Source organism: Ylistrum balloti, unplaced genomic scaffold (assembly GCF_031769215.1).
Source record: "Ylistrum balloti isolate Yb309-2 unplaced genomic scaffold, AGI_CSIRO_Ybal_v1 Utg369754, whole genome shotgun sequence".
Lineage (NCBI taxonomy): Eukaryota > Metazoa > Mollusca > Bivalvia > Pectinida > Pectinidae > Ylistrum > Ylistrum balloti.
In genome coordinates this window covers 875,690-892,156 of record NW_026781956.1, presented here as the reverse complement: position 1 = coordinate 892,156, position 16,467 = coordinate 875,690, and the positions used below count along the sequence as shown (strand labels likewise).

Below are 16,467 nucleotides of genomic sequence, written 5' to 3'. Positions count from 1 at the left end.
TTTGTACATCTCTGTGTGACGAAATGTAACAACACCTCTACATACTGTGATGTTTGTACATCTCTGTGTAACGAAATGTTACAACACCTCTACATACTGTGATGTTTGTACATCTCTGTGTGACGAAATGTTACAACACCTCTACATACTGTGATGTTTGTACATCTCTGTGTGACGAAATGTAACAACACCTGTACATACTGTGATGTTTGTACATCTCTGTGTGACGAAATGTAACAACACCTCTACATACTGTGATGTTTGAACATCTCTGTGTGACGAAATGTAACAACACCTCTACATACTGTGATGTTTGAACATCTCTGTGTGACGAAATGTTACAACACCTCTACATACTGTGATGTTTGTACATCTCTGTGTGACGAAATGTAACAACACCTCTACATACTGTGATGTTTGTACATCTCTGTGTAACGAATTGTAACAACACCTCTATATACTGTGATGTTTGAACATCTCTGTGTAACGAAATGTTACAACACCTCTACATACTGTGATGTTTGAACATCTCTGTGTAACGAAATGTTACAACATCTCTATATTTTGTATTATGAAAACATCTCGGTACACTGCAATATTACATGTAATGTTAAAAAATCTCTGTATACTGCAATGTCACATCTCTGTATACTGCATATTAAAACATCTCTATATACTGCAATGTTAACACTTTCTGTATACTGCATATTAAAACATCTCTATATAATGCAATGTTAACACTTCTCTGTATACTACATATTAAAACATCTCTATATACTACAATGTCACATCTCTGTATACTGCATATTAAAACATCTCTATATAATGCAATGTTAACACTTCTCTGTATAGTGCATATTAAAAAATCTCTATATACTGTAATGTCACATCTCTGTATACTGCAATGTCACATCTCTGTATATTGCATATTAAAACATCTCTATATACTGCAATGTTAAAACTTCTCTATATACTGCAGTGTTACACCATCTCCATATATTGCAATGTTACAACATCTCTATATACTGTAATGTTACAACATCTCTGTGTACTGAAGTGTTACAACATCTCTATATACTGTAGTGTTACAACATCTCTATATAACGCAATGTTAACACTTCACTGTATACTGCAATGTCACATCTCTATATACTGCAATGTCACATCTCTGTATATTGCATATTAAAACATCTCTATATACTGCAATGTTAAAACTTCTCTATATACTGCAGTGTTACACCATCTCCATATATTGCAATGTTACAACATCTCTATATACTGTAATGTTACAACATTGCTGTGTACTGAAGTGTTACAACATCTCCATATACTGTAGTGTTACAACATCTCTATATAATGCAATGTTAACACTTCTCTGTATACTGCAATGTTAAAACATCTCTGTATATTGTTATGTTAAAACATCTCTATATACTGCAATGTTACAACATCTCTATACTGCAATGTTAAAACATCTCTATATACTGCAATGTTACAACATCTCTATACTGCAATGTTAAAACATATCTATATACTGAAGTGTTAAAACATATCTATATACTGTAGTGTTACAACATCTCTATATAACGCAATGTTAACACTTCACTGTATACTGCAATGTCACATCTCTATATACTGCAATGTCACATCTCTGTATATTGCATATTAAAACATCTCTATATAATGCAATGTTAACACTTCTCTGTATACTGCAATGTTAAAACATCTCTGTATATTGTAATGTTACAACATCTCTGTATAATGTAGTGTTAGCACTTCTCTATATACTGTAATGTTAAACATCTCTGTATACTGTAATGTTACAACATCTCTGTATACTGTAATGTTACAACATCTCTGTATACTGTAGTGTTACAACATCTCTGTATACTGTAGTGTTACAACATATCTATATACTGTAGTGTTACAACATCTCTATATACTGTAATGTTAAACATCTCTGTATACTCTAATGTTACAACATCTCTTTAAACTCCAGTGTTTACCGTAAAAACTTATGCAGATAATGGTTTATACACACGATAACAGCTCATTACTATATAAATACAGAGTAAGATACAACAGACCCCAATACTGATTGAAACTTCAGCTGTTTCTTCTGTCTCGGACTCGTCTGTTGGTTTGGAGGACGTCTTACCAACAAACGTCAGTGTTCTAGCGACGTTGGGACTCGTCAGTAATGCTAAGAGTCTGAAGTATTCAAACGTAGGAGGCGACTGAGGGAGGTGCATTGGCCCATAACTAAATGAATTTCATAATTTTCAAATAGCGATACAACTTTGTGTTCTGAACATTCTATGAGTGAGTAAAATCGATCGTGTCATTAGGAAGGAAGTCTCTTGGCATAAGTTCTCAATTCCTCTAGCACATTTACGATACGCTATTTATAAGATTAAGTCACCTACTCGTACTAGATTAAGAATTCCTCCCAAATGTATCGATGGTACAACCTTTCCATACAAATTCATATAAAGATACAACATAGCTCAACAACAAAGGAACTGCACCATACAGCTGTTTATTTGGATTTTGAAATGTAAGAAGGCGACTGCTGAAAATCAAAGTCAACCGACATTAATACTCGCTAAATATCGTACATTTCAATACTCTATAAATGCCGGATGGTTCGTGGAACACTTTAGTGACCTTGACATCTGACCACAGTGTGCGTAATGTTATTTTGAAGCTATTGTACTTATTGGGATTGTCAGAGTCTCAAGGTGAACATTTGGCTATTGTGTTAAACTGGCATTGTTGTTCACCGATTAACTTAATCCTCCAAAGCTGATAATGGACGTATTACACACGTGTACACATATAAAATGAGCATGTACGCTAAATTATTTGGCATATTATTGATAGCCACTCATTTGTGTCCTTTTAGGCTGTATTTGAATAGTCATATCTAAACCTTTTTTAAATGTATACACTTCACTAGTGGCCTGAAATGTGTGTTTACACAATGTTATTGAAGCTATACATTTATTACACAGGAACTTCTACTCTTACACTACAATTTTTAAATTGAGTCTGTTAAACAGTATGGGAATTGTAAACGTACATCAATGAAAGTAATTATTTGAGGAAAACCTGCTGGCGACAGAAATCGGACCTGGATTTCTTCCACAAACACAGTCTTACCTCCCAAGTCTCTGTGATACAGGTGTAAACAATATACTCAAATTGTCTTGTACTATCTTGTATTGAAGGTAAGAGTAGACATGTACCTAGCTAATAGGATTAAAATGGAATTGGCTGGTTACATACAGGATAATGATATACATGTATTTGACGATTAATTTACTGAACGATTATCAGATGAAAACAGGCACGAGATAAGTTGAGTCTCCCTTAACCAGTAATAGTCATCAATTGACTATAACTGACATATCAACCTGTCACAGAGTAAGGTGCCCTGACAGCTATATCTGACCTATACACCGAACACCGAGTAAGGTATCCTGACAGCTATATCTGACCTATACACCGAACACCGAGTAAGGTGTCCTGACAGCTATATCTGACCTATACACCGAACACCGAGTAAGGTGTCCTGACAGCTATATCTGACCTATACACCGAACACCGAGTAAGGTGTCCTGACAGCTATATCTGACGTATACACCGGTCTCCGAGTAAAGCGTCCTGACAGCTATATCTGACATATACACCGGTCACAGAGTAAGGTGTCCTGACAGCTATATCTGACCTATACACCGAACACCGAGTAAGGTGTCCTGACAGCTATATCTGACCTATACACCGAACACCGCGTAAGGTGTCCTGACAGCTATATCTGACCTATACACCGAACACCGAGTAAGGTATCCTGACAGCTATATCTGACCTATACACCGAACACCGAGTAAGGTGTCCTGACAGCTATATCTGACCTATACACCGAACACCGAGTAAGGTGTCCTGACAGCTATATCTGACCTATACACCGAACACCGAGTAAGGTGTCCTGACAGCTATATCTGACCTATACACCGAACACCGCGTAAGGTGTCCTGACAGCTATATCTGACCTATACACCGAACACCGAGTAAGGTGTCCTGACAGCTATATCTGACCTATACACCGAACACCGAGTAAGGTGTCCTGACAGCTATATCTGACCTATACACCGAACACCGAGTAAGGTGTCCTGACAGCTATATCTGACATATACACCGGTCACAGTGTAAGGTATCCTGACAGCTATATCTGACCTATACACCGAACACCGAGTAAGGTGTCCTGACAGCTATATCTGACCTATACACCGAACACCGAGTAAGGTGTCCTGACAGCTATATCTGACCTATACACCGAACACCGAGTAAGGTGTCCTGACAGCTATATCTGACCTATACACCGAACACCGAGTAAGGTGTCCTGACAGCTATATCTGACCTATACACCGAACACCGAGTAAGGTGTCCTGACAGCTATATCTGACATATACACCGGTCACAGTGTAAGGTATCCTGACAGCTATATCTGACCTATACACCGAACACCGAGTAAGGTGTCCTGACAGCTATATCTGACCTATACACCGAACACCGAGTAAGGTGTCCTGACAGCTATATCTGACCTATACACCGAACACCGAGTAAGGTGTCCTGACAGCTATATCTGACCTATACACCGAACACCGAGTAAGGTGTCCTGACAGCTATATCTGACGTATACACCGGTCTCCGAGTAAAGCGTCCTGACAGCTATATCTGACATATACACCGGTCACAGAGTAAGGTGTCCTGACAGCTATATCTGACCTATACACCGAACACCGAGTAAGGTGTCCTGACAGCTATATCTGACCTATACACCGAACACCGAGTAAGGTGTCCTGACAGCTATATCTGACCTATACACCGAACACCGAGTAAGGTATCCTGACAGCTATATCTGACCTATACACCGAACACCGAGTAAGGTGTCCTGACAGCTATAGCTGACATATACACCGGTCTCCGGGTAAAGTGTCCTGACAGCTATATCTGACCTATACACCGAACACCGAGTAAGGTGTCCTGACAGCTATATCTGACCTATACACCGAACACCGAGTAAGGTGTCCTGACAGCTATATCTGACATATACACCGGTCACAGTGTAAGGTATCCTGACAGCTATATCTGACCTATACACCGAACACCGAGTAAGGTGTCCTGACAGCTATATCTGACCTATACACCGAACACCGAGTAAGGTGTCCTGACAGCTATATCTGACCTATACACCGAACACCGAGTAAGGTGTCCTGACAGCTATATCTGACCTATACACCGAACACCGAGTAAGGTGTCCTGACAGCTATATCTGACCTATACACCGAACACCGAGTAAGGTGCCCTGACAGCTATATCTGACCTATACACCGAACACCGAGTAAGGTGTCCTGACAGCTATATCTGACCTATACACCGAACACCGAGTAAGGTGTCCTGACAGCTATATCTGACCTATACACCGAACACCGAGTAAGGTGTCCTGACAGCTATAGCTGACGTATACACCGGTCTCCGGGTAAAGTGTCCTGACAGCTATATCTGACATATACACCGGTCACAGAGTAAGGTGTCTTGACAGCTATATCTGACATATACAGCGGTCACAGAGTAAGGTGTCCTGACAGCTATATCTGACCTATACACCGAACACCGAGTAAGGTGTCCTGACAGCTATAGCTGACGTATACACCGGTCTCCTTGTAAAGTGTCCTGACAGCTATATCTGACATATACACCAGTCACAGTGTAAGGTGTCCTGACAGCTATATCTGACATATACACCGGTCACCGGGTAAGGTGTCCTGACAGCTATATCTGACACATACACTAGTCACAGAGTAAGGTGTCCTGACAGCTATATCTGACACATACACTAGTCACAGAGTAAGGTGTCCTGACAGCTATATGTGACATATACACCGGTCACAGAGTAAGGTGTCCTGGCAGCTATATCTGACATATACACCGGTCACCGGGTAAAGTGTCCTGACAGCTATATCTGACATATACACCGGTCACCGAGAATGGTGATCTGACAGCTCTAAAATTTATATCATCCTGTACTGACTAAAAAGACAGCTCATAAATAATAAATAATAAGCTCATTCAGTAAGTAGCTGGTACTCAATTATAGACTGATTTAACAACAATAACCAACGTTATAGTACAATACAACCATCAACACTATATAGACCGGATATATATCAACATAAACATGTTTATATACACTCTGAGTTCTTTATAATAGTAATGTAGTAGAGCATGCCGGGCCGTTTGTTTCATTAACATTAACACACTTCAGTTACTGTGAATATCGGAACAATAGTATATTAACAGAATAAGTATACTAAGAGAAAACCAGTGCGTAAAGGAAATATCAGTCTCTGTTGAAAACGTACCCGTAGGAGTGACGTCATTTATACCTGACGGTTGGTGGGCGCGGGGGGAGGGGGAGGGGGGGCACAAAGTATGTTAAAGAAATAAGGGAAAAGGTACCTTGATTGTTACTGATTCATTCTTTGAGAGCATGAAAGCATAAAGATAAAATCATAAAAACAAACTAAATAGTAGGAATTACTTAACACATTAGATAAAAACATTAACTTACATTACAGTTCTTTACTAGACTCGTGAAGAAAATAGGTGAAAACATTAAGACGGACATCTTAAACAATCGTTACCCACCGGTTATACTATCCATCTCATACCAATAGAGGTATATACTACAACTTAGCAAAAAATACAGATAGCGAAGAAGATGTAGGAAAAATTAGACGACTAGAACTATATAGCTCATAGGAAAAATAAAAAAAAACTCGAGAAAAATCATTAAAGATGGTATGAGAAAACAAAGGTCCCTTTCCAACGTTTAAATGATATGAATTTACAAGTTCACTGTGACTTAGATCTGCTCCTTAATGGAAATGATCAACTGTCCCCTGAAACAAACTCTAATATTTCTTACGAGTCCAACGTTTTATAAAAAGAAGCAACAGGTTTTAACCATGAAACTCTGTTATAATTTTACTTCCAATGACGTCATCCCTTCTACCCCCAACCCCCACCCCCACCCACCTCCACCCCACCTCTCTCTCTCTCTCTCTCTCTCTCTCTCTCTCTCTCTCTCTCTCTCTCTCTCTCTCTCTCTCTCTTCTCTCTCTCTTTAAAAATATATTAGCCAAAATGTATGTAAATTATTGATGACTTGATATCGTGATATTTTTTGTTTTGTAATGTATTGAGGAAAGGGAAACTATAAGTTGAAATAACTTGTGCACGATCCTTTACAATGAAATATGTTTAATTCGAAATTAAAAAAAAACTAGATTGGAGATCCTTACTACAAACAGGAAGACAAAGCACCCGTTGTTCTTCGAAATTTTGGGACTTGAGTTAGACTGCAAAATGTACCCGTACATTCGTGGTCTCATAAGTGCTTGGCTGTGAATGAAGCTTTCTAAAGCTCTAGACTCACCGAGTCGTTTTCGATTTTCGATCGCTTTGCATCCACGCGGTGTCAGTTTAGATGGATGGCAATTGAGAATTATTACCACGATTATGTTGCTGGAGCTTTCGGAGGTAAGTATAAATTACTGCATTACATTATGCACATTCTGATCCGGGCAATTATACATGGCTACTCTACAACTGCGAAAAGGACGGTTTCATAACATGAACTGCTGTCTGTTTGTTTTGATTTCGTAATCACCAAATCCGACAGTCGGCGACACGTGCACGTAGTTATAGCAAAAAAATAGGATATTTCATACTTCATTGGTAATAAAACTGAGCTAATTAATTATAAATAACGTCCGATTCCCAAACTCCAATCACAGGGATATGAATTACCAGTATATGATAAAATTATCGATAAATACAATAAACTGTAGACATGTTATTATCGCTAATTTTATTCACACAAGACTATACATATCCCCCACTGTTTCTACAAACATGTTAAGTTCTATGACAGAACTGAAAATGATGTGTTTTGTCCTATGATGTTACCCGCTTTTAGTTAGATTTTTTAAAGTCAGGACGCATTTGTTTTATGATAATGTATAGATACATAACGAGCAGCCACAGGAATTAAAATGACTGATATGCATACTCATCCACAAGTGTCATGAAAGTCAGCATTTGAAAAGTTAATAAAATCAAGTTATTGTAAAACCTTACAGGGAAAATATTATGTTATTATATGTGGTCTATCAGGGACGTATAATACTTGTTTCATTAATACATTATTATATGTCCATTTTGATATCACACCCCTTATTAAGACTCGAGGGCTGATTAGGGGTGCCATATCGAAATTGTCATACATATGTATAGTAGACTTTTCATATGTTTTTTCTTTCTTTCAACCTTTCCTTAAAATAGACAAACTACACAAAAACAATAATCTTTGACAAATTGTCACCATCATTAGTCATAGTCGCCATGCTTAGCTGTTTACATTTGCAGATGACAGCTGCATGAGTATCACTAACAAGGGCAACCAATCCAGAATCAGCACCATTGTGACTATTTAGGCAGGGTTCATGTATTCAGAAAAAAAGGGGATAAAAAAGTTATTCCTGTGATTCTTTTATATAACCGTATTTATAAAATCGTCCATTCACCAAAAACTTTACAAATTACTTGTTTGCCTTCTTTAGGATCTGTCGGGTATGCTGTTGGTTATCCATTTGATACAACAAAGGTAAGTGGAATTTATTTTGATAAAAATTAAGTACAACTTAACAGTATAATTGGATATTGCTAGAGTTATTCCCCTTATAATGTATTTTGCCCACCAAAAACTCTCAATGTCATACCATTAGTGAAAAACTACTTTGGACAGTTCTAATTGTCAAGTTGATAATAAATGGAAGTAATTATGGAATTTCATCATTTGAATTTTGTTGAATTATCCTGTAGATATTGGTGGTGCATTTTGTATGCAATTTTATCAGGCAGTGTTTATATAGTCATTTTAGTGTATTTACTTTCTGATGGCCTATAGCCTCGGACAGAAAAAATGGTGTAGATATATGATGTACTATATATGATGTTTAGATGTTTTACTTACATTAGTAAAGAGAATCTTGTGATATACATTGTTTATCATAATTTCTGTGTAAAGTATTGTGTACTTTTTATGTGAATCAACACTGACTTTAATTTTTTTATGTAAATTAATGACTTGTTTCAGACACAGCTTCAAACACAGCTGCATGGGAGTCAGTACAAAGGCTTTACAGATGCTTTTAGACACATCTATAAACAAAGATGGGTAGGTGGTATTTATTTGGTATTGTGAAAGTTTGTGTAAATAAACATGAAGTATTGTAACTGTTTGATAAATCCAATATCTTTCAGTACAGATGTTTGGATGCATTGGCAGTTTGAATTATTACTTCCTTGTTATACATATCAGTATAGTTTTACATGTCAGTATAGTTTTACATGTCAGTTTAGTTTTACATGTCAGTATAGTTTTACATGTCAGTTTAGTTTTACATGTCAGTATAGTTTTACAGTAGAGTTTTACATGTCAGTATAGTTTTACATGTGAGTTTAGTTTTACATGTCAGTATAGTTTTACATGTCAGTTTAGTTTTACATGTCAGTATAGTTTTACATGTCAGTATAGTTTTACATGTCAGTATAGTTTTACTTGTCAGTTTTACATGTCAGTATAGTTTTACTTGTCAGTATAGTTTTACATGTCAGTTTAGTTTTACATGTCAGTATAGTTTTACATGTCAGTATAGTTTTACATGTCAGTATAGTTTTACATGTCAGTTTAGTTTTACATGTCAGTATAGTTTTACATATCAGTATAGTTTTACATGTCAGTTTAGTTTTACATGTCAGTATAGTTTTACATGTCAGTATCATACTAATTCTAACATAATGGTTCGGCAATGCATTTTTTTATTGGATAATTTTCATAATTTAATCAGCCATATACTCATGAATCCTGATACTAATCCAAAGATAGTTGCCTTCTTTCCAGTTAAGGCAGATGTTTGACATCAACATCTGATGAAATTGTTTTAATGACATGCTAAAATGTTACATCAAACTGTGAAGCAGGGATTACAGTGATGATAATCTTTGTGACATACTCGCATTCACTTTCCTCTGTTTCAAGTGAGTTTGTTGGTAATGTCAGAATTTCAATAACGATGATACTTCAGCTTAAGTTATAATATCACAACTAAATAAAACCATATCACACACTATTGTCTCCTGCCTTTACTGGATAATGATATAGAGAATGATACATAAATCCCAATCTTCCTGTGAAAGAAACCTACTGATAACTGTCGATGAGTCTTCTGTCATGATCTCTTGTTAATGTTTCTCTCCGATGTCAGTTGTTTTATCGATCTACTTTAGTGAATAAATACCTTTATCATTCTGAGATGGGTATGACGAAATTTGGGTATGTGCACTAGGAATCAATATAAAACAACAGTTTAGAAAGATAAACGCATAGAGAAATGTTTTAAACCTTTTGAAATGCCTCGACCTACATCCTGCCCTGAATCTTTCAAAAACCTGATTGGGAACTGGGCAGAGCTTTAACATCATCAATGGTTGTAAAAAGCATTTTGATTGGCTAGGACAATGTTTGTGACTGTTTCCAACAATGTTGTGCAGGTCTTAGTTTTTGTTGTTCTTTGATATTGCAATAATTACATCGTTTTTAGACTCAAATCAGTTAAGAATGGGGAAAGTATACTTGTTTACTTGATTGTGTCTAGTGTATCTGTATACTAAGCATGTCGGTGTAACCTTCATATTTGATGAATGCTTTTTTGCTATGTATATCAATCACTAGATGGAAATATTGTTTTCTTGCCTTTCACATCAGTGTAATACTATTCAAATACAATTTATTTTTATTATCTAGATCACAGGCTTTTACCGTGGGATGTCATGGCCCCTGCTTACAGTTGGTGTGACCAATTCCATATTTTTTGGTGTGTATGGAAATGTTCTGAAGGCTTTGGAGCCAGAGAGAGAGAAACGGAAGAAGGCGTATAGCAAGATCTTATTGGCTGCTTGTGTTGGAGGAGCAGCACAGAGTCTGGTGGTCATTCCCATCGACTACATAAAAGTGGTGCTACAGTCCCAGATCAGACATGAGGTGCAATCAGGAAAGGGTTAGTACTCAACAATTGTGTGTTTTACAGAGGTCAGCAATCACAACTTATCTATCTGTCTATTTTAGAGTTTCTGTTAGATAAAACCAGATTTCCACCAAATGTTACTTAATGTGAATTTATATGTAGATCTCTGATGAGTTTGATAGGGCTGTAACCAGTACCAAGGTCACCTGTTTAGGGTTGATTTCGATCCTTACCCGGGTTGGAAAATATGTACCCAAGTCAGTATTACCTAGTACTATTGTAGAATTCACAATAAAATGTTTTCAAGTACCTCTATGCTCTTGTAGGCAGCCTGTTATAAGAAACAATGGTTAATATGCATGTAAACATATATATCTGCTGTATAAATGGCTGCTTTGTGGCACTATCGGTTGACATTATCTCAAAACGTGCAACAGCCTTGACCAAAACCCGGAATTCCTCAATATACACAAGGTACATACACATCTATACAGATATACATTTCCAGTTTTTGATTGACTTGCTTGTTACCAATCAGTTTTCAGTCTCATTATATCTTAATCTTGTGGTATGTGTAGGCCTACTGGAGGGTTACATTATCAAAGTTTATACCGTAGAGATTCGGTTGTAGATATTTTTTCCGGTCATGTGCACAAACTAATCATTGTCAATCAAACAATATGGCTTCCCTAAAGCCTTTGATAATTGTAACTCTGCGATGTCTGAAATACATTATAGTAGTCATTTTTCTGACATAGTAAATAAGTTGAGATTACTATGTATGTCAGAATCATGTTAGTTAGCCGATAATACTATAAAAATTGGCATTTGTCACTAAAACCATGAATTTGTGATGATAACGTTACTAAAACTTGCGGGTAAACTGGTACAAGTTGGGTTTAGATGATCAAGTATACAGGGGTGAAAATTGTGTACCCATGGCAGTCCTAGAGTTTGATATAATAGGTTAAACAACGTCAACAGGGTTATGAGATTTTAATATCCATAAAGGACAAAATTTTTTGTACAAAGTTTGTTCTATCAGATTTGAACCAAATTTGATATTTGTTTATATCTGCAAGATCAGTCAAAATCTGTAAACATTTATTAGAATGACGGAACTTTAAAACATAAAAATAGAAAAAAAATTAAAATTCCGTCAAATAACTCTGCTTTTTATTGTGAGATTTCAACCAAATTCTGTCTTTTACTTTTATCAATTCAAATCTCCATCGAGTTTAGTAATGGTTAAAATTGATCAACATTTGCCAGAGATACCAGGCATAAAATAGGCAATATCATTGTTTCCATTTGAAAAAACATGACACCTAAATTATAGAGTTATTGCCCTTAGTTATAAATATCTTGTCCAGAGCACAACTTTGCTTGCATTTAAGCTTGGATAATGAAACTTGGTGTTTTCATAGGACATACTAAGATAATGTACAGTATACCAAATTCAGGGTCTGCAACTCCTCAGTTACAAAATTATTGCCCTTTGTTAAAATTTTGTGTCCAATAAAGTCATTTACCGGGAGCATTCATCAATTTAACTGAGTCTCTTGTTACATGTTAGATTTGAACAAAATTTGGTACATTGTTTTGTAAAAGAGAGATCTCAATTTTGTTCATTCTGATGGAAATGTATTGATAATTTCCAGGCCTTTAAAACTTCAATAAAATAATAATAACAAACAGGGTCAGAAATTCCCAAACTGTTTTCAGCAGACATAAATAAATACTTCAGTTGTATTGCTGTGTAATTTGGACTAAAACAAACAATTTTATCTGTACTAGTGACATCTATAACTTGTATAGCTCCTAGATATGTTGTATGCAGTGTAGCTACATACTTTATATCATTGATTTGGTAAAGAAATGTCTATTAATATAAGATTTTAAACTACAAGGGAGATAACTCTTTATTTGTGAGATGCTGAATTTTGTCAGATTGCATACAAAGAAATGTTTGGTAAGGATTGATCATCATTACTGTCTTTGTTACAGTTGTCACAGCAACAGTGGAGAGTGCCTTGTTTCAGGGGCCAATGGAATGTGCCCGATATATTTGTCGAACTGAGGGCCCACATAAACTGTATAAGGGTGCAGGACTGACTTTGTGTCGTGATATACCATGCTTTGGTGTGTATGGCCTCACCTATATGTATATAAGTGGCCAAATGAAGGAGAGAGGCTGGTGTGACTCCAAGGGGCTGGTGGCTGACCTGTTGGGAGGAGGGGTTGCCGGTATGGCTGCATGGCTGTCGGTGATGCCTGTTGATGTGGTGAAAAGCCGGTACCAGGCTGACTACCGTGGTGAATTCAGTGGTTACCTTAACTGTGCCCTGCAGAGTTACAGAGAGGAAGGTTTGCGAGTGTTCTTCAGGGGCAGCCTTGCCATCTGTCTTCGTAGCTTCTCCTCTAATGCTGTTGAGTTCATGATCTACGCACAACTGATGCGTTACTTTCAAGGCTTGGACAACTCTGGAGACTAATTTTGTTCTACGTCAACTACAATGGATTATATATGATTAAAGTGTTGTCATGGAATTGTGTAACAGTGGCATTGATGATATTAACTTTATGCTGACAACCAGTATGGATGCTGATTTCTTCCATTACCTCATTTACTGCTGTACATTAATAGTTTGTAGTTTTATCAAATTTTGAATTCATGATCCATCATTTAACTGTGTTCATTTTACGAAGGGAAACGATATCAAAATGTTACAATTATGTATATAAAAACAGACTAGTCTTCTTGATTTTAATGTCATATTGGACTGTGATAACATTATGTTTGTGTGATGTAAATGTGTTAACTATGGATACGATTATTTATTTATCTTTACAAAACTCAAAACCAGTTTGAGTAACCTGGTCCCATTCTGAAGGCCCTGAAGAATGGGGCCAGCTTTCTCCTTTTGTATGTCCAAGAATCAAATACACTAAGCATTTCTGTGGTTGTTTATCAAACTTGTATAGGTGATTATCTTTGTGCGCTTCACCATCCTAAGGGAAGTGTATGGTTTATTGTAATGTAATATATCAGAAAATTTATGCAGTTGTAGCAATAATGATATTGACTCATAATTAGTAACCTCAAGGGTTGAACCCAGAGGGATCTGATAGCAGATAAATTACACTGCAGATTGTTAAGTGAAAAGGGGCTCAAAAAAAAAAAAAAAAAAGAAAAAAGCTAGATCTTGGGTTACTGGTAAGGCCTCTTGTTTGCTGTATAAATATTATAAATATGTGAAGTTTTGATTTTGATGTCTGGTATTATTTTGATACATTGTATGCTGTGATAAATCTTCTTTAAATAGAAAATCTTGCCATCAAGTTGTTCTTGAAATACTCCACTATTACTACTGTATAAATCTAATTAAAAATCACTACCTCCAGTTGTGTCAGCTTTAGAGAGTGTAAGGGTAAGTTTAGTTTTTCCCTTCGTTTTTGTCTCTTTGTAAAATGTGGTTTAGTACATACAATGTACAATCAGTTCAAATAGCTCATACATAGTTTCAACCTAATTCAATGCTTTTAAATGTCAAGAAATGTTTCCAGGTGGAAAATATCTGTATAGTGTGTTATTTCTATAGAAGTGTGACGGTATGTGTCAGTGTTATTTCTATAGAAGTGTGAAGGTATGTGTCAGTGTTATTCCTATAGAAGTGTGAAGGTATGTGTCAGTGTGTTATTCCTATAGAAGTGTGAAGGTATGTGTCAGTGTTATTTCTATAGAAGTGTGAAGGTATGTGTCAGTGTGTTATTTCTATAGAAGTGTGAAGGTATGTGTCAGTGTTATTCCTATAGAAGATTGAAGGTATATGTGAGTCTTTTGCTCCTATAGAAGTGTGACAGTAGGTGTAAAGGTATGTTTCAGTATGTTACTCCTCTAGAAGTATGTAGGTAAGGGCAGTTTTATTCCTCAGAAATGTGAAGGTATGGGTCAAGTGTTACTCCTCTAGAAATGTGAAGGTCTGACCATTGTGTTACTTAGGTGCATGTAGGTGCACTTTAAGGTGTACAAGTTCTTCAGTTCTTAAATTTATGGTATTCAATGTTGATTTTAATAAAGAAATTGTAATACAGAGCCTTGTTTAGCAGTTTTGTGTGAAAACTCTTAAATTATTTTAAACCTTTAAGATTTAGGTTCAATAGATGACACTGCTTTTGTTACTAGTTGCTATAATTGTTTACCAGGTCGCCTGAGCCAAAGGTGACCTATTGCCATCATGATTTGTCTGTCGCCGTGCATCGTTAACTTTTCACATATTCGACTTCTTCTCAAGAACCACTGAATGGAATTTGACCAAACATTGCACAAAGCATCCCCATGGGGAGCTGCTTCAAGTTTGCGAAGAAAAAGGGCGTGGCCCCAATAGGGGCCCTAAGAGGGGGAAAAAGGGGCTAAAATTAGGTAAATCCTTTGGGGTCCATAAGGAGTGTAAAAGGGGCCATATGTAAAAAAAATTAAATGACTACTTCTCAAGAACCAGTGGATGGATTTTGACCAAACTTGGCACAAAGCATCCCCATGGGCGGCCGCTTCAAGTTTGCGAAGAAAAAGGGCGTGGCCCCAATAGGGGCCCAAGGAGGGGGAAAAAGGGGAAACTTGATACGAATGTTCTATACAAGTTCCTGGCAAGTGTTTTAACTTTTTGGGTCGATTCGAAATCAAAGATGGCCAGCCTCTGTTTGGCTAAGACATTATGGACTTCCTCTCAAGAACCATTGGGTGGGTCATGTTCAAACTTGGTACAGATGTTTTACACATGGTCCTGCACAAGTGTTGTTACATTTTTTCAACATTTCGATATCCCCAGATTATTGACATATATTCCTCAGGTGACCGTTAAGGCGCCTTGGGCCTCTTGTTGTAAACCTGTTGCAGATATGAAGTACTGAAAATCTCAAAATTATAAGTGAATAAAAATAATAAATAATTTGTTCTTAGTTTATAACTCATCAAATTATTTGAAGTCTCAGACTAGCATAATATGATTTACTTAATGTTGTCCAATATTATGTTTTCTGATCATTCAAACCGAAGTTAATGCAGAAAGAATGCAGAAAAATAGTGTAAGAGAAATCAGTTTGAAAACGGTTATTGTTGTAATTCTTTTACTAAATGCTGGACTCAGTAAATGTATAGACAACTGGTAATGAAGACAATGCTGTCATCATGGCGTTCATTCTGTTGGCGCTAAACATGCATCAGACAACAATGTGAGTGAGGGAAGCATCAGACAACAACGTGAGCGAGGGAAGCATCAGACAACGTGAGCGAGGGAAGCATCAGACAAGTGAG

At 36.6% G+C, this 16,467-nt stretch overlaps 1 protein-coding gene across 1 annotated transcript; it reads left to right on the top strand.

Moving 5' to 3' along the window:
* Nucleotides 1-7,521: 7,521 nt before the first annotated feature.
* Nucleotides 7,522-15,247, top strand: LOC132543384 (solute carrier family 25 member 45-like). Its single transcript, XM_060206875.1, has 5 exons — nt 7,522-7,605; nt 8,688-8,731; nt 9,224-9,304; nt 10,934-11,186; nt 13,161-15,247. Exons 1-5 carry the CDS (start codon nt 7,557-7,559, stop codon nt 13,646-13,648), a joined length of 915 nt encoding a protein of 304 aa, XP_060062858.1. The 5' UTR covers nt 7,522-7,556; the 3' UTR covers nt 13,649-15,247.
* Nucleotides 15,248-16,467: the final 1,220 nt, after the last annotated feature.

Coding starts and splice junctions, on each gene's coding strand:
- LOC132543384 (XM_060206875.1), top strand. CDS start 7,557: ATGGCAATTGAGAATTATTACCACGATTATGTTGCTGGAGCTTTCGGA. Junction 8,732..9,223: donor ATCCATTTGATACAACAAAG/GTAAGTGGAATT, acceptor GACTTGTTTCAG/ACACAGCTTCAAACACAGCT. Junction 9,305..10,933: donor ACATCTATAAACAAAGATGG/GTAGGTGGTATT, acceptor TTTATTATCTAG/ATCACAGGCTTTTACCGTGG.